This window comes from Fusarium oxysporum, chromosome I (assembly GCF_013085055.1).
Source record: "Fusarium oxysporum Fo47 chromosome I, complete sequence".
In the NCBI taxonomy this organism is placed as follows: Eukaryota; Fungi; Ascomycota; class Sordariomycetes; order Hypocreales; family Nectriaceae; genus Fusarium; species Fusarium oxysporum.
This window is the reverse complement of record NC_072840.1, coordinates 6,450,903-6,474,627: the sequence shown is the minus strand read 5'-3', so window position 1 is coordinate 6,474,627 and position 23,725 is coordinate 6,450,903. Positions and strand designations below refer to the sequence as shown.

At 38.6% G+C, this 23,725-nt stretch overlaps 6 protein-coding genes across 6 annotated transcripts; 4 read left to right on the top strand and 2 right to left on the bottom strand.

Moving 5' to 3' along the window:
- Positions 1–5,492: 5,492 nt before the first annotated feature.
- Positions 5,493–5,750, bottom strand: FOBCDRAFT_125500 (uncharacterized protein; the record flags this gene model as incomplete). Its single annotated transcript, XM_059607797.1, has 1 exon — positions 5,493–5,750. A coding segment is annotated over one exon (258 nt), but the record flags the coding sequence as incomplete, so codon positions are not given.
- A 2,596-nt stretch (positions 5,751–8,346) lies between these two features.
- Positions 8,347–9,582, top strand: FOBCDRAFT_236200 (uncharacterized protein; the record flags this gene model as incomplete). The annotated part of the gene is made up of 4 exons (XM_059610059.1): positions 8,347–8,379; positions 8,944–9,103; positions 9,212–9,306; positions 9,382–9,582. 4 exons carry the CDS (start codon positions 8,347–8,349, stop codon positions 9,580–9,582), a joined length of 489 nt encoding a protein of 162 aa, XP_059466666.1.
- Positions 9,583–12,317: 2,735 nt separating this feature from the next.
- Positions 12,318–12,787, top strand: FOBCDRAFT_268354 (uncharacterized protein; the record flags this gene model as incomplete). Its single annotated transcript, XM_054703094.1, has 3 exons — positions 12,318–12,453; positions 12,532–12,607; positions 12,667–12,787. The coding sequence occupies 3 exons, from the start codon at positions 12,318–12,320 to the stop codon at positions 12,785–12,787; spliced, it is 333 nt and encodes a 110-aa protein (XP_054559069.1).
- Positions 12,788–15,000: 2,213 nt separating this feature from the next.
- On the top strand, positions 15,001–18,349 carry FOBCDRAFT_124649 (uncharacterized protein; the record flags this gene model as incomplete). Its single annotated transcript, XM_054703093.2, has 3 exons — positions 15,001–17,864; positions 17,923–18,047; positions 18,258–18,349. The coding sequence occupies 3 exons, from the start codon at positions 15,001–15,003 to the stop codon at positions 18,347–18,349; spliced, it is 3,081 nt and encodes a 1,026-aa protein (XP_054559068.2).
- Positions 18,350–20,942: 2,593 nt separating this feature from the next.
- Positions 20,943–22,032, bottom strand: FOBCDRAFT_256436 (uncharacterized protein). The gene is made up of 2 exons (XM_054703090.2): positions 21,702–22,032; positions 20,943–21,629 (listed from the first exon to the last, which is right to left on the bottom strand). Exons 1-2 carry the CDS (start codon positions 21,994–21,996, stop codon positions 21,079–21,081), a joined length of 846 nt encoding a protein of 281 aa, XP_054559065.2. The 5' UTR covers positions 21,997–22,032; the 3' UTR covers positions 20,943–21,078.
- A 1,083-nt stretch (positions 22,033–23,115) lies between these two features.
- Positions 23,116–23,340, top strand: FOBCDRAFT_125467 (uncharacterized protein; the record flags this gene model as incomplete). The annotated part of the gene is made up of 1 exon (XM_059607796.1): positions 23,116–23,340. A coding segment is annotated over one exon (225 nt), but the record flags the coding sequence as incomplete, so codon positions are not given.
- Between the last annotated feature and the right edge of the window lie 385 nt (positions 23,341–23,725).

Sequence of the window (23,725 nt, the reverse complement as noted above, 5' to 3'; positions counted from 1 at the left end):
ATAAACCTTTAATACTATTTAGTAACTAAGGGTATAAATAAATTTAGATAATAATTATATCTAGAATTTAATAAGTATTTAAAGTAACTCTCTTTTTACCTAATTATACTTTTTTTATAAATCTTAATCTTACTATATTATTATATTAGCTAATATTTATAACTTATATATTACTATCTTCTACTTACCCCTAAGATGCCTCTCTGTCTATTTAGCTATATATATTACTATAGACTACTATACTGCTATTAAATATACTAGCCTATTATTACTAGATGGCCTAGCTGGCCTAAAGCCCCCCTTATTATTAATCTATTTAATACTTACTATATTTAGCCTGCTTTATACCTCTATTACCTACTCTAACCTCTCTGACTTCTCTAATTATATTAATAAGGCACTATTAAGTATAAGAACCTTACTATAATATACTATTGCCTCTAGTTACTCCCTGAGGTTAATATCTATTAGTATTAGGTTCTTATAGAACTGCCCTCGGCTAATAAAGTCTTTATTATTATTGCCTAAGATTACTAATTAGGTAAGGATTATAATCTATTATATAAGCAGGTTATTTTGCAGTATTAATTTAGCCTTACTTAATGCCTTTATAAGTAGCTGCTAAATAGGTGCCTAGATATACTTAAACCCTTTTTATTCCTGCCTCTATATAATTGCCCTTATATTTATCTGCTAAATCTCTTGCTTAATATCTAGGATATTATTAATTTGGCTCTCTGTTAATTATAAGCCTATCTCCCCTAGTATGCCCTTACTATGTAAGTAAGTAATAAACCCTACTAGGCTTATCTAGATTAACTAGTATTGCCATTATTTACTAAGATTATAGATAGCTATAAGGCTTTTAAATACGCCTTAATTTCTATCCCCTTATTTCCTTTATCTATACTATTTAATATAGCCTGCACTGCCTGCAGCTATTACTTTATTATAGCCTCTATCTTATCTAGGTTATTTTAGAAGGCTAACTAAATAGTTATTTGCCTCTGGCAATTATTAGTAAACTAATGCCTTTGCCTCCTTATATTCTCTACCCTGTTATTATCCTTATTACTGCCTATAAACTGCATAACCTTGCAGTTTAGCGCCAGTACTACTTCTGGCATAGGACTTATTACTAATAGGTATTTAATTTAGTTCCTCTTAATCTTTGCCTAGACCTTTTTATCCTCTTCCTTACCTAGGCAGAGGAAGTTTATTTCCTAGAGTTATATTTTATAGCCTATATGCTAAGTTTCTAAGAGTAGTGTTATACTATATTAAACCTTATTATTTTAGGGTAGTAAATCCGGCTGCATAGACCACTAGAGTACTATAGTATAGAGATTAATAGCTGCTATTTCTAAGTTTTATTTATATATTTTAGTTAAGAAAGGGATTCTTATATAGCTAGTTAAAGCCTAAGATAGCTATTATTTACTATAAAAAGAATATAAAGAGCTCCTAGCTACTATAGGTAATTTTATAGCTATATATTATATAATATCAGAGCTTAGCTGCCTTTATAACCTATATATTATTTATAGGCTATAATTTAGCTTATAATTAACCTTAATTACTTATGGATTTATTATAGGATTTTAACTATAATCTTAAGCTAGGACTAAAATTTTACTAGGGCATTTATAATTTCCTTATTTATATCTTTATTTAACTAACTAGTAAAATCCTTAATATAATAAGCTAGATATAAAACTAAATATATAACTCTAATATATAATCTAAGTTTTATATTTAGTTAAATAAAGCTAATAGTAATATATAATATAATATCTGCTATCCTATTTTTTAACCTTTATATAAATAATCCTAGCTTTTATTTAATACCTACTACTCTTATAGGTTATCTCTAGATAGAGGTAAATATAGATATCTATAGATCTACTTAATAAAATAGATAATATAAGATAGGTGTATACTTTATTATAAATAGGTATTTAAATCCTGGTTTAATATAATAGCTATAATAATATCTATTAACTTAGTATTATTAGGAATAGTTATACCTGGCTTAATAATATATATGCAGAAAACTATATAGCTGCTATTCTTAGCAGTTATAGATATAATGCTATTAATCTTATTAGGGTTAGGGAAATAAAGGACCTGCTAGCAGAAGTAGTAATATAATATGCAGAGGAACTATTATATTATAATAAATAGATTATGGCTAAGCTGCTTAAATGCCTTAATGGCCCTCTTAGCCTCTATATAGAAATACTGGCTTTTAAGATATCTACGGCTAATATTACTATTAGTAAGGGTCTATGCCTAGGCAAAATAGGTTAAAATATACTTAATAAAGAAGTAGTAGTTCCCTAGAGGATTATAGTCTCTGCCCTATATAGCTCTTAACTTAGTATATATACTAGCCAGGGTAAACTTAAATATATCTATATCTAGCACTCTTTTCCTTCTGCCCTTTGCCGGAAATAGAGCTAGGTATACTGCTTCCTTATAGCTGCAAATTAGGAGCTATAAGAGGATTCTAAGTATATCCTCGGCCTGCTTCTATATGCAGATCTCCTTGCTGATAATAAGGCTGATTACCTAATTAATAAGGTATCTAAATTACTATAATAATGCTTCTTCTAGCCAGTATGCCTTAATAATAAGCTATAGTACCTATAGTAGGTTTATGGCTTAGTTATAAAGCCAGAGTTTATGCTAGTCTACTATATCTTTTAAGAAAAAGGCAAACCCCTATTACTCTCTAGAGCAGGCTATATTAAGATTAATCTTACCCCTGGCAGTAGATATAAGAGGCATAGATAATATCCTGGCTAGTATATATAGCTAATAGTTAATAAAATGCCAGAGAGTAAGTATTATAATAATATAGAGTAATGCTACTAACTATAGCATAGATAGGTCTTGCGCCTAATATAATATAATATAGTCTATAAGCTGTAGATACTTATTAATGTTCTGCTGCATAAATGCATTTAAGTCCCTAGCCAAGAGCACATAGAAGGCATCCTAGTCTAGTGCTATAGTAATAGCGCCTGGCTTATTAAATAGCTAGTTTGCCTGCTTAATTAGTTACTACTAAGCCTCCTCTGCTGGCTGTAATTAAGCCGTAAGTATTATTATAATATGCAGCTTAATCTGCTAGCTATACCCCTGTAATAAGTCCTTAAGGTTACTAGCTATATACTAAATTAATTATAATAATACTTATTTTACATCCTAGCAGCTAGCCTTAATATTACCTTTTTAGGCTACTATTACCTAGGCCTTATTACTATATATAAGGTTAAAGATATTAGGATATAAGAAGGCCTAGATAGCAGCTATATTAAAGTTCCCCTCTTCTATAATATAGGATTATATATATAAGATACTATGCCTAAAGATAAGGCTAGTTCTCTTAGGCTTAGAGGTAATATAGATAGAGTCTTATAGTATATATACTAGGTACTTAGTAATAGTAGTACATAGGATCCAAGGAGGCTTTTAACCTTCTCCTATAGCCTACTCCTCCTTACTCCCCCTTCTGCATAAATCTTACTTATTATCTCTATTATATCTACTTTTACCCTCCCCTTTTTTATCTCCTTAGCTACTACTAGTCTTATTATCCTAGCTACTATTAGCCTTATCCTCTACCTATAAGGCTACCTATAGTACTATCCTCCTAAGTAAAGCCTCCCTTAACTGCCTATAAAGAAAATATAAGGTATTATTTAGTAGTACTGCTAAGCTAGAATAATATACCTACTTCTTATTAATAAGAGCTTAGATACTATATTAATAAGCTAGGTTTACCTCTATAGTATTAGTTCTATCCTATTATTACCGTAAGCAGGGTTACTATTATAACTGCTAGCTGCTGGCTCCTGCTTAAGGTTAATAATACTATACCAGGTATAGAAGTCTTTTAGCACCCCTGTAATACTACTACCAGAAGACTAATGCTATAGCTTAGTATCCTTATAGCTATAAAGGAAAATAATATTACTAAACTGCTATAGCCTACTAGTATCTTTTATCTCTTATATGCTCTTGCTATTACTGCGCTAAAGCCTGTTAGCTGCTATATTATACTTTGCATAATTAAGTGCCTTCTATATAATACTTTATAGCCTAGGGAGGTTCTCTTTACTATATAGGACCTTAAAGGCCGCCCTATATATAGCAGCTAAGCTTAATAACTCCCTAGTAATATATAATACTGCCTAGACAGAGTTATAGCTTCTAGGCAAGTAATATATAAAGTGTAGTCTAATCTTTTTAATACTTAGCCTAATAAAGCTATTAAAGAATAGCTAGTTTTATTTCTCTTATAGAGATATTAAGCCCTTCTTCTAATACTTTTTATTATAAAGCTATAAGAAGAATATATAAACTATTTATAGCCTTTAGTATATAAGTATAGTATATAGGATCTAGTAGATTAGGACCTACTTAATCTTCTTTCCTACCTATATAGGTATATAAATATAAATAAACTTAAAGAGGAGGAGGCTTAGCTAGGCTATAATATATATATTTAGTAGTCCTCTTAGGCTATATAGGTCTTTTATAATATATAGGAAGCTATTAATATTATAAATGGCAGGTGCTAGCTTCTGCTATAATATATTATCTTAATAGAGGCAGATCTTAGTATTTAATTAGTTTTTATCCTTATACTAGCCTGCAAATTAGGCCTTAAGCTGGCTAGCTAATAGCAGCTAATTGTAGCAGAGACTTATAATTAAAGCATTAAGGGGTTAAATAATCTAGTCTAAGCTAAACTATTATAACTATTCCTCTTACTTAGCAAAGGACAACCTACTAACTTTAGCGCTAGACCTAGCCTATATCTTATACAGATGTAGATAGTAGTAATAAGTTATAAGGTATAAGGCATCCTAGTCCTTATATTAATCTGCTAGGCATAATACCAGGCTGGCAGTAAGGATATAAATAATATATTAAGCTAGTTTCTCCTCTTTATTTAAGTCTTCCTCTTTAACCTAGTTATAGATTTCCTAATATATAGGCAGTTTTATAATAACAGGCTTAGCTTACTTTTTATTATATGCTTTATTTAGAGGATACTTACTTTAGGTAATAATATTTTTATATTAGTTATTATTTACCTTATTTATTATATTATCTAAGGCAGATAGTTAGCAGGCTAAGTATAATATATAGAGATTAAGTAAGTATTTAACCTAGGTAAGGCTTATAATTATATAGAGGTATTAAGCATATATGCTATAACCTATTATCCTCCTTGGCTAGATTTATCTGCATATTAGGGCTAAATAATAGTAACTAGTTATTTAATAATATATTACTATCTAGGGCAGCTATATCTATTATATTATTATTTATTAAGTCTATATTAAATTAATTTTATATAAGTATTAGCATATTAAGGTTCCTATTTAGAAATATATACCTAGTATATATTCTTTTCTGCCGTAGTATTATTTAACTAGAGATCTAAATAAGGGCTGCTTATCTAAATATCTCCTTTATTATAACCTGGCATTCCCTAAGGATTTATTAATTAATAATAATATATTTAAACTTAGAGATAATAATAATAATAATAATAATAATAATAGCTTAGGGAAGGCAGTGCCTGTTTTAATAGGGCCTATATTACTACTATTACTTAGTCTACTAGTAAACCTATTATTACTAATAGCAAAGAAGAAATCTAAATATAATATACTAAAGCTTGCTACTCTTAGCGGCATTCTTCTTTTAGATGCTATAGGTATAGGCGAACTTAATTGCAGGTATTATAGGATAGTATCCTAAGGTTAGGTTATATAGATGCCAGATATAAATAAGCAGGAGGAAGAAATACCTCTTCCCTTGTAATCCTTGGGCTTAGACTGTATTCTTAATGTGCCTTTGGCTTTCTGGCGCTTTAGAGCTATAATAGAGATAATAATATAAATACTTAATGCATAATAATAGCTATTAACCTAGGCTAGAATATTACTTAGGCTTTATTATAAAGATATTATAGGCTAAGTCTAGGGTAGTTAATAATAGAATAAACTTATAAATAATAAAGGCCTTAGATATCCCCTTAAATTTCTATATATTTATAGTATTAAAGTTTATTACTAAATTAGATATAACTTAAGTAATTTCCTTTTATACTTATTAAATTATTTAATATACTATTATATATATAATAGAGAGTTAGTTCTAGTATATAATAGATTTATATCCCTATTATAATAGGGATATTCTAGATAGAAAGACTAATTAAGATTATTTAAGCAGGGTCTATAATATAATATACCCTAATAGCCTTAGAAGATTATAAATATATTTATTACTTTATTTTAAACCTCTTTCCTCCCTTATTTATAACCAGAGGAAGGAGGAGGCTATAGAAAGAAGTTATAATTATTAAGAGGCAGGCTAGTAATATATTACTAATAGGCAGAAAAAGGATAATAATTCTAGCCTCTGCTATTATAGCAGAGTCTACTAAATATATTTACTTGCCTAACTATACCGGTAACTCTTTTAGTATATCTAGACCTTAATCCAGGAGGCTTAGATTATCTACATACTATACTGCAGATAGTAGTAATATTACAGCTCCTAGATATAATAAGGGTTTACTAGTATCCTTAGATATAGGCTTATTTATTACTAATATCCCTAATGTATTAGGGGCTAGGTTAAGTTAGCCTCTCTTGCAGAAGATACTTAGCTCTGGGCAGGATCTTAATGCCGATATATATAGCAGTCTGCTATCTAGCTTCCTTCTGGATTTTACCTCTTATACTATATTAAGTGTAGTTACTACTAGCTTATTAATGCAATATATATTACTATTATCCGAGGCGCTAAATAATTAGGATCTTATTAATCTGCCTAAGACCCTCTCTAGATATAAGAAGAAGCTTAAGAAGTTTATTAGCCAGTAGTATATATCCCTTATTAAGAAGGGTATACTAGAGCATTTAGTTTACTAGCTTGCTAAGTACTATATCTAGGCTAGTAATAAGGAAGGCAATTTAGGGATAGAAAGCTATTATATAAGTTATATAAAGAAGCTATTATTTCCTCTTATACTAAGTATATAGGTATCTACCTAAGTTTTACTAGATATATTAAATAATTATTAAGATAATAAAAATAGTAATATCCTTTTATAGCTATCTGCTAATCTAATTCTTATATAGGTCCCTTAGACTGATAATAAACCTATTATAATATAGCTAGGCGCTAATATATAAGCACTAAAGCAGGCACTCAGCAGGGATAATAAGCCAGCTACTCTAGTAGAGGCCTTATAAGCCAAAAGCAGACTTAAGAACTACCCCGAGGAGGGAGATAAGGCTTTTAATACCCTAGCTATTACCTAAAGGCTATAAGAAAAAGACTTTAGTAGCAGATTATCCTTGCAAGAGATCTATATTATAGGTACTACTATCCTATATAAGGTATTTAGCAGCTAAGGTTAGAAACGGCTTACTAATATACTAATATACCTTTATGGCCGCCACCTATAACGCTATATCGCCAAACTTAACTAGAATGCAGGCAGGGTAGTAGATAATATCTGCAAGGGTGGCCTGGTAATACTATCTAGCTTTACCTTATATTAGGCTTAGGCCATTTAGTATAACAGCCTCGACATAGTAATAATTAATAATATTTAACTAATTAATATAAAAGTATTACTTATTTATAAATAGGATTATTAGTTAAGCCTAGCTATAATAGGGTTAAATAGAGATATTAAAGACTTTCTTACTAATAATAAAATAAATACTAATATAGGGTTAGCACTTTTAACGAGGATAGCTAAGTATCTTAGTAGGAAGCTTAGTCTTCCTAAAGGCATCTTAGCTAAGAAGATTTATGCCTAGTAACTACTAATAGTAATAGTAGATATCTTTAGCGCTAGTATTTATATCTTTATCTCTAGGAGCCTTTTTATATACTATAATAAGATTTATCTAACTAATTATATTAAAAAAGAGGATAAGTTCTATGCTATAGCACTTATTATTGCAAATAAGCTCCTTAACCTCTTAGAGATTTATAAGGCATTATATAAGTATGTTATCTAGCCTGTCCTAAAGCCCCTTCTTCCTGGTAATAATATATAAGATCTTTCTAGGGACTTAAGAGTCCCTAGGGTTTAAATAGCTATAAATAGTAATCTATATAGCTTGCAAAAAACATCTATTCTAGAACTACTCGGTGTTTATATACCTCTATGAGGTTTTATAGAGGAATTAGGCAGTATTATAGGAGGAGATACTAATACTAAGATAATATTAGTTTGCTGATAGTCTACTCTCTACAGATATCATTATAATAAAGACAGCAAAGATAGTAATATTAATAATGATAATGATAATAGAAGTAGGGAAGAAGAGGGTAAGAATTCTGATTAATAGGAACCAAGAAGTAAAGAGGGGATTCTAATATTTAACAGGAGTAGGACTTAATTATATATGTGATAGGGACTAGGGTCTATATTACCTATGAGTTTAAATAAATTACATAATATGTAAAAGTGGGGCTTGGATTACATATGCGATAGTAGGGACTTAATCTCACCTGTAGTAATTAATAAACCCAACCCTAATACCTTACTATAATATATCTCTTTTTATTACCTTTTTAGGCTATATATCTCTTATTTTAGCCTATTTCCCTATTTATCTCTTTTTATCTCTCTCTTTATCTCTCTTTATCTCTCTTTTTTTTATTTCTTATTATTTCTCTTCTTATCTCCTTTATTTCTTATTTTCTTACTTATATTTTTACTTTCTTATTATCTTCTTCTAGAAAAATCTCTACTCCTCCTTATTAGCTATATCTTAATTAGAGAAAAACACTAGGGCAAAGATAGCTTAGATAGTTAATACTAACCCTATCCTAACCCTATTTAAATAGTCACCAAATAAACTCACTTAAACCACTAAAGGGCGCACTTAGGCTCCTAACAACCTCTATGTGCCAACTAAGGCAGTCAGTATACCCACTGGTAAAACCGACAAAACGCAACTTAGCATAACGGATTTTAGGACAGTTACTAGCCCTTCTTCTAGCCCTACAGGCAAGTCATTGGAATTAGATCTCAGCAACGCTCAATTTAGTAAATACGCAAGGTTTATCTAAATCGACGGTAAGGCAGTAATGCAAGTCTACTTAATATCTACTTTATATCTGCTATAAACTAACTTCTCTATTAGTCTGCTACTAGCCCCACCTAACGGCAGGGCATCTTTTAGTCTTAACATAAGGAAACCGCTAAATATCGCGCCAGGTGAACTCGTTAACCTTATAGCTTTAATTAGAGTTGACTTTATTAGTGCTCCTAATCTATAGGTTAGGACTTTCTTCCGACGGGGAAGTACGCGCTCCTGTCTTTAGATGATTATGGACGAGAAATCTATCTATGATAAAGAACTTGAGACTACTGGTGGTAAATTCGAAGAGGTAAAGAGTGAGAAGATTGCAGTTTTAGCTTATCTAAAGATTAAAATAATCCAGAAATCTGGGAATAACCCTGTGGCTCTTACATTCTGTGGTCTCTTGCTTGTAAAAGCAGAGAGATTAGCTATCTCGAGGTAGAGACTAACCTTCTTAGCGGAGGTCACCTAGATAGAGTCTGCTCCTAGTTCCTAAGAAACTAGACTCCTCTAGTGGAGATAGTAAAATTGGTAGAGACAGAAAGTCTAGGAGCTATATTTCTATACCTAACCTGGAGTCTAAGACTAATACTGGCACTGGCATAAGTCCTATTCTACTAACCACTTCCGGACCTATAGAGGTCATGTCAAACGAGGGCGGACATGTTCTTATAATGGATACAGCCGCGGTATATATAATACGTCTTATTACAGCAATTCTAGTTTTATGGCCTCTAGGTATAGCTTACCCCTAAAAGTGACTTACTTCGACTTTATCTCCTTTGTGACCCTGTATTAAGCGTGAGATGTGTACTTTAGATCTAGTAGGGTTTTATTTCTTTAAACGTTGTAGAATTAAACCCGCTTTATCACCTATCAACCTGTTGACTGGCGCAGGCACCACAGGCTCTAATAGCCCTAGCATTAGTGACTATAAACAAGAGAAGCTAGTAATAATTTATACGAGAATAATGTTAAGTGGGCTTACTCTACAAGGTGCTTATGAGGCTGTCCTAGTATTGTGGAAGTTATGCTTTTATAATAATATATAGTGGCAGGTTGTAGGTCTCTGATGTTAATTGCCGACTGGCTAATGGTCTATTAATGCCATTTAATCCTTAGAGGGACTTAATTGATGTATGCTAAATGGCGGAGCAGGAAATATATCTTGATTACGTTAAGCGGTATATGAGAATTACAGCCTGGATAGAAAAGATATAATTAACGCATGATGATAGTACTTTTCATTCGATCGGGTATCTCCGAGAAGAAGGTTATGGTAGAGCTAAGGATAGAAATCCGCATCCGCGGGTGGCTGGAATGGATAGCTGTAGTTTAGTGCTTACTGGATGAAAACTGCTAAAATAAGGGTACATAAAAAACAGAACGCGACCCACCATTACGTCAACCACCGCCTCGCGGCGCAACGCCATCTTCCTCTTCAGCCACCCACAGTTATAACAAATGGAAGGTTCAGGACGTAGAATTTTATACAAGTTATACGCTAATCGCCCGCCAAATCAGGACCTAAGCGATATAGTCAGAGTTCTTATCTTCTGCATGGCAGAGACAGGAAGGACACTATTTTTAGAAGCCTTATAGCGCTATTACGGAGACTACACCGTAACGCTTGTGTTATTTTTATCGACAGTGTGCAAAGCGATGAACGGCCGATATCTCGGGGCTGACGAGACTGTAGTAGTTGCATAAGTTTCATCTCACCAAGTTAGTTAGATAACAATACTTTCAAGTATGCATATAATTTAGAGTCTTCCAAGCGACTTCTAGCACACCATCAGCAAGTGACATTTCTTTGACTGACTGGCTTAAAGCCCAATGATGGTAGTTTCAGTAGACTCAGTATGAGATTATTATGAGATAACCGAAATGTATCGCATACCTTGAGGTATTCGTTTTCCAGGCAAACTCCAATAAATATACTCAACACGTATTAAGGCACTTAATCTTTCGCACAGGCCCTCATCTTGATTAAGCTTATAAATATAACTTTAAATTTAACCTTACTGCTTCTCGCTTTTACGTCTCCATAGACGCTTATGCAACCCTTCTGTCTTCACGGGAGCCCCTTCCTCGCCATACTGAATTATTTATAACTGTAACTGCTCGTATATAGGCATAGAGTGAATTCTTGGATGTTGAGGCTGCTGTGCTAAGTTTCTAAATAGTAAACTGGTCATAAGCCGCCATCTTAGCTGAGATCAGCACTAGTAGGGCCATAACGGGCGAATATATCAACGGGCGTATTGAGGAGACATGAGTTTTGGGTAGCCAATTAAATCCTCCCACATGCATTCATACTACCTACTCCTGAGTGTTGGAATGTATAGGCCCGTAGGAACCATAGCGGAACATTTCACTGCATATCTCGTGAGATGTGTGCGAGCCACGGGCCTAGAGTAACCCAACATAATCATCTGATGTTCTACATCCTGCATTTACATGTCATCCGGGGCTTACCAGCATTGTGGTGTAGAAGTCTATCGGGGCCTGTGAAATAGCTAGGTGCAAAGCATCACAAAGATCGAAACCAAATTAGATCACTATATAAAGAATAAATACTACCGGTCAGCTCTGGAAATAGCATGGTGTGAGCGTAGTGTATTGTACGAGTTCTAGATTTTCACAGACTTAAGCTGAATTTAGACCTATATACTGTCTAAACATAATAAGCTTCCTTAAAATATTCCTGCCAGGGATAAAAATAGTTAAACGCCTAGGCATTATGCTTAACTCAGTGCATTTCTTTAAAACTGTAATGCCGAGGCAGTGATGCTGAAACCATACTATAGTGTAGCAAATCAAGTTATATCTTACGCTGCAGTCGGGACCTAACTATCCGAAGAATTAAAGATAGAACAAAGGAACTGTATAGGGTTATAATTAGGATACTAACTCATATCTGCAAGACGGTATGTGGCAAGCTGAAAAGATATTAGCTGAAAAGCTGTTAGCTGGGAGCAGCCTCCTCCTCAATCTAGAACTATATCAATACCTAATCACGATCTCTAAAACTGAGGTATATAAAGTCCCTTCATTTCCCACATTCCAGCCAAGAGTCTTTGTTCAAAATAACTAGTCAGGCACAGAAAGTACGCCTTCACAGCAAAAGTTACACATATCAACCGCTGGTTACATACTTAGCCAGTATTTTCCAGGATGCAGACCTATTTCGCTTTCGTCGCGAGCCTTCTCGCTGCTACTCCCGTTCTGGCCATTATTGACGTTACGATCTATGATGGTGTTTCTGGCCAAGGACCTTCCAAGGAGTTACAACTCACCCCTGGCGGTTGTAGTAAGATCCACCAAACCCGTGTTCAATCCACAGGCAAAAGTCGACTGTCTATTCTCTTGTCACTAACCTAGAGAATAGGGAATCTTGACACTGAATGGGGGGACAGGATGGCGTCTTTCTCAAAGTCGCAGGATGCGAAATGCAGGATTTATCAGTAGGTTCCTCCAGGCGTTTGATTTTTAAATACAACTCAGTATCCTAATTAAATCGCAGGAGAAATAACTGCGCGGGCCCAGCTACCGAATTTGCCACGTATGGGGAGAGGCAGGCCTTTATTTGCTTTCTCGACGATGCCTTCGAGAACCGTGTCAACAGCATCAAGTGCTGGCCTTAATTGTGTACTTGTGACGCATCAATCATTGATGCAAGTGGCGCTATAGATACCATAAGGGGCACGGAGGTATGGATTAAGACCCAAGATTGACCGACTTTGCAGAAGGGTATTACGAAGGGATTTGTCATATGATAGTGGATGAAAGGAGCCAGGTATAGTCTTCAGTATGGTTTTTAACTACAGCCCCTCGTTACGGCAGCCAATTCGACGCATTCGCAAGAACCCGACCTTCTTCACTCTTTTTACATAGGAATCAAGATTTAAGTAATTCCAATCCATTCCATAGTAACTATTCCACTTATAAACTCTTCGAATATTATCAGTAGGTGAGGAAAGTAAATGAAAGAAAGCTTGAGTGTCTATTAGAAGTGAGACAGTTATCCGTTTTAGTGAGCGACTTCCGTCAAAAAGATCATAACATAGGCGGGAATTAGGCCGAGAAGGAATATCATCACACGGTTACTAGTGGCATTTCATCCGTACTATTAGTGTCGAGATCGTGTCATGTAAATCATGAGTCTATGGGACTGGTTTAGCCGATGAGGATATATGTAGAAATGGGAGCCAAGCTTACTCTTATAGTTCTTGGGATCCATGTCCCTGGGTTTCCAGTTGACAAGCTCTCTATCAATACATAATTTGCGATCTACTACTGCTGCTTGGTACCTAAATCTTCGACAAAAATCCTTAACAGAATCACGTTGCTGAACCGAGTTATGGGCCAGAGCGGCCAAAATACCTATCTACAGGGGGTATGACCTGCCCAGTAGGCTTGTTCGTTTTGTTGCCATATCAGAAAGTCACTCCACTACTTTACCTCGATACACTGGACTATAGAATGAGGAGCGATTTCCCTCTTAATTATAGATTCTTTTCAAACTCAAGACCTTACCCAAGTGATCAAGAGACCAGCATGGCGAAGGCGAGTCCTTATTCTCTCGGGGGTGAGAAAAGAGAGCTCTCAGTCCAGGCCCATGGTTCGAAGGATTTGCCAACACCCTCTCTCTTTCGAGATGAGTACAATTCTGCCTCCCTGTAGGTGGTGATAGTGCTAGCGCACTCCTTCTCGAATGTTATGCTACTTTGGACGATGCCCACATGTTTGCACGAGTATGATTCGGTAACTTTATTCTGTATACGACCGGATCTGCACCTGACTACAAAAATCGATGCGTCTCTCGCATCATAATACCCTTTTCGGTCTGCCATTATGCACAATGACTACGGAATTGACAGCTGGAAACGCTTTAACAAACGGAAGGTGAATGGATGATGCACTAGCAAAGAAGCTCTCTGGAGGCTGAAGAGCTGGCTGTCTTTGCGGCTACCGGATTGGATACCGATTTGCCGCACAGTATAACTCTTGTAGTCCTGCTTATCCTCCTCACCATCCTCTTCATTCTTGAACCTGGCGATGTTTTTTAAAGTAAGCCAGTGACGCCAGTGGCGCCAGTCTGACGAGACGACCTTAGACGTAGTATACTATGAGTCTGACCCCTAGTGGGCACAACGCGTTACTCCACGCTTGCTTAGGAAACTAGGCGACAGTCTACTCTAATTTTAGAGTCAGGGTATCAAATCTGTAGTCTACTAGACGCAACTGTTTAATTATATACATAGCAATAAGGCCTATAGATTAAAACATTTCATCTTGTATCTGCGCATCCTCTAGCAGGCGTTTAGAGACGCAGACTACATAATGGTGGTCGTGGGGTATCGATCGGGATGCTAATAATTTGAAAGCTTTTGCCACTCCCCCACCCAAAGGCGGCCACCAGGAGTCAATATCCTAGCACCGATCTATGTTGCCGAAACTTAAAGTTAGCTGCGTCGCAATTTGCGGGCGCGGTCGTCGCTTGGAGGATAGGTTCCTGGATGATGCCTGCTAAGACGTCTACCCATCCCACTTGCCCATACCGCACAACCCCTCTCATATGTACGAGGCATGTCATCCACGTATTGAGTTGTACTGAGGAGCACTTCAGCCAACCTATTACCCGGTATCAGTGATATGATAGAGAATTTACCAATTCCGAAGCCAGCACGGTAGGATATGGTGCCAGGCCTATCATTCCGCATGCTTCCCGGGAGAAGAACTCCAGCGAGAGAACAGTTAAAGTTAGCCCGCCTTTGGCTCCAAAGATCCAAACCTAATCACCAGCTCACAGGCGTCGTAGTCCGTTAAGACGCCGATAAATGGCACTGAGGCCGATATGACTACCCCAATGGACAATCCCGACTCAAGGAATCGCCTTTATACGAACAGCACCCTTCGATCGCGCGGTATACCTAGTGTATACAATCAGGCCTCTTCTAGTTCAGCAAGTTCCTCTGCGATTTCCATTCCTCTGGAAGCTGCGTCCCAGCCGCCCTTAGATACCGCGTTGATTTGGTCGGCCAAGAACCAGTTCCCCCGAGACTGGCAGGAGATATTTAAAGCACCTAACATCCATGGAACTCAATCCATAGAGCCCAAGACTGACCGCGGTCGTGGTAACTCTAACCAGCAAGTATACCCCAAACTCGCCCCAGAATGCACAGATAGCGGGACCGGTTGGGGCCAGCCGAGAGAACGAGAGGAAGGGAAACGAATGGGACGGCTTATTCGAAGCATCGTTACCGGCCGATCGGCCGCATCTACCAAGAGTTTGAGTTCACACGATCGGAACAAGTCTTTCAGCGGCGGGCATGGGAACAATCTATCAAGCGCTGAAACCGATCCTGATCCCAGTTTGGACCGGCCCGCTCCGAACTGGGGACCAGGTCCAGAAGACAGGAACGGCTACCAAGCACATCAACGATCAAATAGAATTAATCCTGTACGGACGTATGTCCTTGCGACCATGGACTATTGGCACTACCGAATGTGCGATATCACCGAAGCGGAGACGGCGACCAACATTCGCCAGGCCGTCTGTCTGCATCTGGGTTTGAGAGACTATGAAGATTCTTTACTGTACCTTACGGAAGTTGGCAGGTTTGATCATGCCGATCCTCTAGATGACCAGAAACTTGTTACCACCAAACAGATCAAGGGAGATTCCGTAGGAACTCTCAAGTTCTTCGTCACACCACCAGCAGTCCCTCCCGTGACCTGTGGCCTTACAGCAACCCCCAACATGCCAGCATCCTTAGGCTATTTGGCACCTGGACTTGATGGTTCGAAACACAATCGGCGGCAGCGGTCAAGCACTTCACCCCCTACCTCTAGGTCTAACACATCGACGGATAACAAGATCCATGAGAATGCGCTCTCGCAAATGGCAACCTCATACCGGGTTAAGACGGAGAGAAAAGAGCGTAAATATCTTGCGGTGCGGAAGCATGCAGCAGGGAAGGGTAGCCCATTTAAGTCGGTTGGTCCAGGCATCACAAGCAACAGAGTTGTTGATTTCGATCATCCTCGAAGCTCGCCATATAATGACAAACGACCAGATCAGCTGTCACCTCAGAGACCGCCTCCAAAACCGCCTGCTAAAGTTGATAGCGATGATGATTCTGATGATGGCTTATTCGCGATCCCTTTAACGAATCGGAACATAGCCAAGGTTTCTGCCAAGAACCGAAGAGGACGTGACGCACCTAATTACCATGGACAGCCCAGTCTGACAGTGAATACTTCTCGGGCCGAAAAGGCCCATTCAATGTCCTTTACATCTCCACAATTTATGTCAAGCGCTGTTACACCTAACCCCAACGATGAAGGCATAGGGCTTTCTCGTAAACTACCAGCAACCGCTCGATCCGACTCCAGGACATCTAGTGAGAGGGACAGCGAATTAGGCCGATGCAAATCGTTCATTGAAAAGGACATTTGGGCGAACCGTCCTCCAACGGACGCCCTGATTAACAACCTTGATGACTTCTTCCCTAACTTGGATCTTGATCAACCAGTTCTAGAAGAAGGAGAGGGTGGGGAGATGCTTCCATCTCATATCGCCGAGGCAGAAGACACCTCTGGGGACGCACCTAAGGCGACGCCCGAGAGAGCGCAAGGAGTCCCTGCAGCTGAACCCCATACCGATGGTCTGCCTGCCGTTACACCTAGCCGACCGCCATCTCTTTACAATGAGAACGATACTCATGGTTCTGATGAATCTACTCTTAAGGCTCCAGAACGACCTACTCTTCTGGCACAGAGAAGTCTCGGATGCTCTAGTGGACTTGGCCGCATGAAGTCCATTCGTGAAGTTGTCCATGGCGCTCACGAGGGCAACATACGCATGGCTAGCACATCTCAGAAGAGAGTACAGGCATCCGGCAGCATTATCACGCCCAAGAATCCTCAAGATGTCCTCCTCAAGAGGCGGACGACATTTCGCTGGTTCAAAGGGCAACTCATTGGCAAGGGTACCTATGGTCGTGTATACCTCGGTATGAATGCCACTACTGGTCAATTCTTGGCCGTCAAGGAAGTCGACATCAACCCGAAGGCAGCTAATGGTGATAAGCAGAAGATAAAAGAATTGGTCGGGGGACTGGACCAGGAAATTGACACAATGCAGCACCTGGACCACGTCAACATTGTACAATATCTTGGATGCGAGCGCAAGGAAACAAGTATCAGCATCTTTCTCGAGTATATTTCCGGTGGAAGTATAGGATCATGTCTCCGTAAGCATGGCGGGTTCGAAGAATCCATTGTCGCGTCTCTCACCCGGCAGACGCTCTCTGGATTGGCATATCTGCATCATGAGGGTATTCTTCATCGAGATCTGAAGGCAGATAACATTCTTTTGGATGTAGATGGCACTTGCAAGATCAGTGACTTTGGTATCTCTAAAAAGACAGACAACATCTACGGCAATGACAAGACGAACAACATGCAAGGCTCGGTGTTCTGGATGGCTCCCGAGGTCATTCGATCACAATACGAGGGTTATAGTGCCAAAGTAGATATCTGGAGTCTGGGTTGTGTGGTGTTGGAGATGTTCGCGGGTGAACGACCATGGGCCAAGGAGGAGGTGGTAGGCGCCATCTACAAAATTGCCAATGGCAAGGCGCCACCAATCGCTGAGGATATCCAAGGATCCCTTGGTCCCCTGGCGGTGGCGTTTATGATGGATTGCTTCCAAGTGTGAGTACTTTCGGATCAGGACTTCCCTGTTATTGGTGGTTGGCTAACAGTGAATCAGGGACCCCTTTGATCGTCCAACGGCAGACGTGCTCCTCTTACAGCATCCATTCTGCGAGCTCGAACCCAACTTTAACTTTCATGAGACATCATTGTACGCCAAGATTAAGCCAATGCAAAAGGAAGGTGCGAAGCCATCGCAGTAAGAGGGCTACGGCCTGGAAGAGAGGGAAGGCATTTTTAGTTTGGCAATTTTTGAGGGGGATATTATACAAGCAGCTTCTACAAAGACCGAGGTATATGTATAAGCACGAAGGAGACTCCAGTAGGCAAATGCGACTTAGGTCTTCAAGGCCGCCACCAATCTTTTTGGCTAAACTTAGTTATATTATATAGTTCTCTGGTCTAAAGACCATGAAAATGGAAGCTTTGTCCTTTTGGAATTAATATTGCTGTCGCGCATGCCATGGTATATTGCGATAGAATGACTCTCGAGCAAGCGTTACATTTCCTATTATGTAGTAGCGTACTTCATCAGTCAAGCGTTACATTTTCGTAGCATGGCTAGTGCTCCCAGCTTCGCAAAAGTCAGCTGTCTTACCCAATGTTTTGTCAGGTGCGGAGTCTTCATGAGTGACCCCCTCGCACTATCGCAAAATAAAGTACTTTAATTATCTAAGCGCTCAGTTTCTGTAACTAAGTAATATCGATCACTGGATATCACTTACTTTCACTTATCGTGACCGCAATAGAACCATTCTGGGGGGGGTTCTGTGTCACGAGGAGTGATGAAGCTTCGATTCATAGGCACAAAAAAGGAGGAGAGCCCTGCGGTACGTCAGCGCCTTCTACAAGTAACTCATACACGAAACTACCAAAATCGCCAGAAAGCAAGAAAGGATATTACTAAGGGAAACCACTAGGACAAACTACTGGCAAATGTAGTTAGTTTAGTGGCAGATAATAGGCTATTGGAACTTAAGAGTAATTTATAACTTAATTCTATAGAGATTAAAGAAAATAGTAATTTTACCTATAATAACTTTATTATCTTTATTTAAGAAGTTAATAATTCTACTATTAGTACTATTAAGCTAGATCCTTATCATAAGGAGGAAATAGTTAATATCTACTTTATTAAAGAAGGCAGAGATTAAAGATAACCCCAAAGCCTATAAATTTATACCAAGGAGCCAGTAGATCTGGCTAATAATAATACTAATACTGATATACAATATAGTATAGAGAAGTTTATCTAGTAGTTTTTTATTATATATATAGCTATAGCACCTAAAGCTATTAAGAATCTCTAATAGTATATATTAACGCTAAGAGATTAAATAACTATTATAGAATTAATAAATTAGTCCCTTATAGTATGCCTTATATAATTAATAAAGAATATATTCTTGCCCCTAAAACTGGTAGCAGGGTAATAGAGCTTACCCTAGATTAATAGGAAGTATTATTTACCGGCTATATATATCGACCATGTCGACGCACGCCTAGTCTGCTCATGTGGCCGACGCAAAGCACTCGCATCTCTCTTTCTTTCTTTATCTTCTACTCATCTTCTTTGTTCAATCTCTCTCTTTCTCTTTTACCTGTTCTTGGCCAGACGAAGGGCGTACCAGAGCCCTTCATCTGGCCATGACCACTACAGAGGCAGTCTTAAGCTGCCACACGCACAGGCTGATCTCAGCTCTCCTGACATCAGGCTTCATCAGCGGCTGCGATATGCCAGCCGCGCCTTGTCATCCCGCTGACGGGCAACAGGCTCGATAGAATGCGCCATTTGTGCCGATGATATGCTGGATAGAGTGCGTCCTACTGACGTGTTTACAGAAATTGGATGCCGAGGTGAAGGCTAATTTCGCGCAGCGAATAACCAATCCTTTGTAGCCAATAGCATTTCTGTAAGTAGTGTGTAGATAGATTCCGACTTCTCTAGCTCAGCACGTCCTGTGCCCCAGTAGGGACTTTCGGGGCTGAAGGCCCCCCGGATGAAAAATATACATACATATATACATACCGGCTATATATATAACCTAAGACTCTAAAGAAAAACCTAAGCAGGTTAGCCTCCATATTAAACGACCCCCTTAGACTCGGCCTAGTATTCTTATTTAATATTAATAGCCTCTTAGGCTTTATAGGATCTCCGGCAGTTGCGACCTATGGGATTTGGTTTTATTCTGCTCCTTAATATAAAGTTATAAGCTTAGCGCTTGCCAATAGGTAACGCATTGCAATTAGCAAGGAGACAATTAGCCATTTCTTTAATAAAAGAATACAGCAGCGGAAATCCTTGTAAATCTAGGTCAATAATAAAGTGAATTAAGATCTCTTTTTCTAGATTAGAGAGTTTCCAAGATTTAGGGATAATATCGCGCCGTGATTGAGTGCAATGTTGACGGCGTTGCAAGGTACGGTAATAAACTTGATACATCTTTGCGGCGCATCGGATACTTAGTTTCGGGTTGTTTTGAAGCTCGTGAGGAGCAAGAGGCATCCTAGCCTCATTATTAGGTTTGTGACATATTGGGTGGTTGAGAATTAGCTGATTAGATGGTGATGATGTAGGATGAAGGATTTTTGCGGCAGTCGCTTATCTGTACCACTTGCTTATTATGCACGTTCAAGACTGTATTATGTATAATTCTGTTTCTTTAACCTAATTTTCAAGTTTGAGCTGCTTCAGACTTAGTTTGAAATTTACAAAACTATTTTCAGTCTGGTGTAAGCTTAAATAAATTTTCCAGTATGACACATACTTTTATAGGACCCAGGCTTATGATGTATGTTAGCGTGATTTCAATTTTTGTGCGATTTCAAATGGACTCTACTATAAATTAATTTATAAATTTCTATTAGAGCTATTAATTGAACCCAGTTTGGCTGGATTTGGGCTTAAAATACTCTATGAATTCTAACCCCTCTTGTTATAATTGTTGTTTATATTGCGCAGTAGTGCTGGGTGAAAAAATAATTTTATAAAACTTGATTGTGTCTAGGACTTTGAACTTTAAATCTCGGACTTTCAGACTAACAGTCTGAATCCTGAAGGGAAGGGGGATTCCCGGATTTTCCAAGATTAATGAACTCTGCCCCCTACCTGTAATGACCCATATTTTATTTGTATGGTGTTTTCTATGAACTCTGTCGCAGGTTATCGTGGATTTATTGTTAGGGTTGAAATGCTCTCAGTAACCAGCCATTACTCATTTGTTAAGCGTCCGTTCAAGAGATACTCTCCAATTACGGCAATCCCGCCATTCTCTCCTCTGTCCTTCACCACTTCCTCCATCGCCATCGTCAAGTTCTTCAGAAACCCATCATCCATCCCATCATCACGACAAGCTTCCAGAATATTCTTCAAGGCCTGTGCTTGCATTCCAATTGGATTCCCCAGGTTATCATCCCACGCCTTGTCATCCCAGGACCGAGCAATAAGTCCATTATACGATATCAATGCGCCTAGGAACGGGTTCAGGCTGCCTGACACAACAGGTTCAAGCTTCTCGTCGACTGTCGCATGTCCCTTTTTGAGAAGTGCCATAGCGACGAACATTCCGCTAAACATGCCATACATGGACGACAGAGCAGCAAGGTCGTATCGAGCAGCAGCATCTATGGCTGTGCCGAGATACTCCGGCCTTCCGAGGGGTTCAAGGAATGAGGCGACGGGCTTGAATGCTTCGGGGGTTTCTCCACTGACGACAAAGAATGACTGGGGCCCTCCGATCATTTGAGGCGTTACCATGACCGCTCCGTCGAAGTATTGTTTGGCAGAGTGGGAGGCGGCCCAGTGTGCCATCTCCCGTGCTTATTTCGGTGTACCATTGGTCAGATTAACAATGGTCTTTCCCTCGAAGGCAGAGGTCGGAATGTCAGCCAATACATTTTTGATGCTGGAGTAGTCGAGGAGACAGATGATAATGATGTTGTTCATGGAGATAGCATTCTGGACATCCGCTTCGAGGATAGCTCCCGCCTCAACGGCGACTTTGACCTGAGGTCGGGCTGTCGTGCGGTTCCAGATCGTCACTTTGTGAGAAGCCTTCAGAAGAGCTTGTACAAGGGCGGAACCCATGTTCCCGAGGCCGAGAAATGTGAGAGATTGAGAAGTGGTCATTTTGAGCGTTGCAAGTGTGATAAGCAATGAGTGCTGAGTGTGTTTGTTGGTATTCTAGATGTTTGTTGATTCATGGCTGCTACGGAACCTTTCCATCTCTTTATACTACAGTCCAGGCGATAGCTACCTTCACATTACGGCGTCATCTCTGTTTGAGCTATGCAATCTGCTGCCTCGCGAGCGGTTCATGATGCTTGAAGCCATCGAGTCGGACTGGCATTCATCCGCGAGTGGCATTTTCTTAAGGTCTCCTTCCGACTTCTTAGAATTTGTGAGTCACGCCGAAGTAAGCAGGTATAGATCAGTCGAATATTTCGACTAAGCTCGGGTGAATTTGAGGTCGTTCGGAGGATGTTGAGGCTTAGAAATCAAGCCCCGGAAGTGGAGGAGGTTCGATTAATCAGCATCCACACGCAAACGGCAGGTAAGCTTAAATTCACGGTCGACTAAGCCTAGTCCTACAGGTTTGCCCCACATTACATGAGGTAGAGTTGATTTTTGACCGGGGGTAGAATTGAATTTACCAAAGTCACTAGCCGGGGGGTAGGTTTGAGTTTCTGATTGGCGCTTGGTTACACGTCACGGTACAGCGACACCATGATGCAGCGCGCAAAGTTTTGGCTCAGGTTCATCAACATCACTGCAAATGTAAACTATAGCCAACATTAAAAGCCTAGTAGTCAATGACAATATCAATTGTTATAAATTTGAATTATTTGCCCCACATTACACAGAGTTGTATCGTAATACATTCTTTTCGTCCGTGCACGCTTTCAGGGTTCGCGGAGCTACGGTGGAACCCCTATTATTTCTCTATCATCAGACAACACTAACTTGCCTTTCCTTCCCGACCAAGTTAAAGTTTTAAAGAACATTCGCTACATATTTGCAATTGCCTCACCCTAGGTTACCCTTACCTCTTTCATTTCTTTTAAGCCCTCTTTCCATAAGGCCTTAGAAACATATTTATATTAGAGCTCGATAATAAGTTTTGCAATAACTAGATTTAATATTCTTAACCGACTTGCTCTTCGTATTGACCTAGATATAAAGTTATTAATTTGCTGCTAGTCGACCTGTTAATATGCACTATCTGTAAAAAGGTCTATTATTATAACGCACCTAAGAGTAAAGCACCAGGTTAAACACAATAAGCATAAGGGCTTAACCGAATTCCTTAAAGGTCTAGGCCAGTTATACCTAGGTAATCCTAGTGCTACGCCGCTCCCCAAAGACGGCTGCTCAGAACATCCTGACTTACATATCTACAAGGGGTATGCCTGCCAGAAATGCCCACTCTATACCATAAACTTCTTATCCCTAATACGCTATATTTCCACTTAGTATTTCCAAGGTTAGCCCCCCAGAAAGCGCAAGCTAGATAAATTTTATAATAAGGTATAGCTATAAGCATAGATAATAGGGTTAAACCAGTTACAAAGGTATTAAATTATTAGTTATAGCAGTCTTACTATATAAACCAGTAATACTATCTAAGCTCATCTCGCATCTATAAAAGAGCAAGAATGACTTTTAAACCCCGGTAAAGATATACTAACCTACATGGAATCAGGAGGCATTAGGGCAAACAGCCAAGGAGACCTTCTCGGATTTAAAGAGTAGACGCCATAGATCAAAAGGATAGGTTAAGATAAGATATATCACGGAAGAAGTCGAGATATACTTATTGCCCTTGCGGCAGTATTATTATCTCGAGGCGCCGGGCCTT

What these genes read in the sequence shown, in the direction of transcription:
- FOBCDRAFT_256436 (XM_054703090.2), bottom strand. Translation starts at nt 21,996, where the DNA reads ATGACCACTTCTCAATCTCTCACATTTCTCGGCCTCGGGAACATGGGT. An exon ending in CATTGTTAATCTGACCAATG is followed by an intron (nt 21,630 to 21,701) that starts GTACACCGAAAT and finishes ACTTCGACGGAG; the next exon opens with CGGTCATGGTAACGCCTCAA.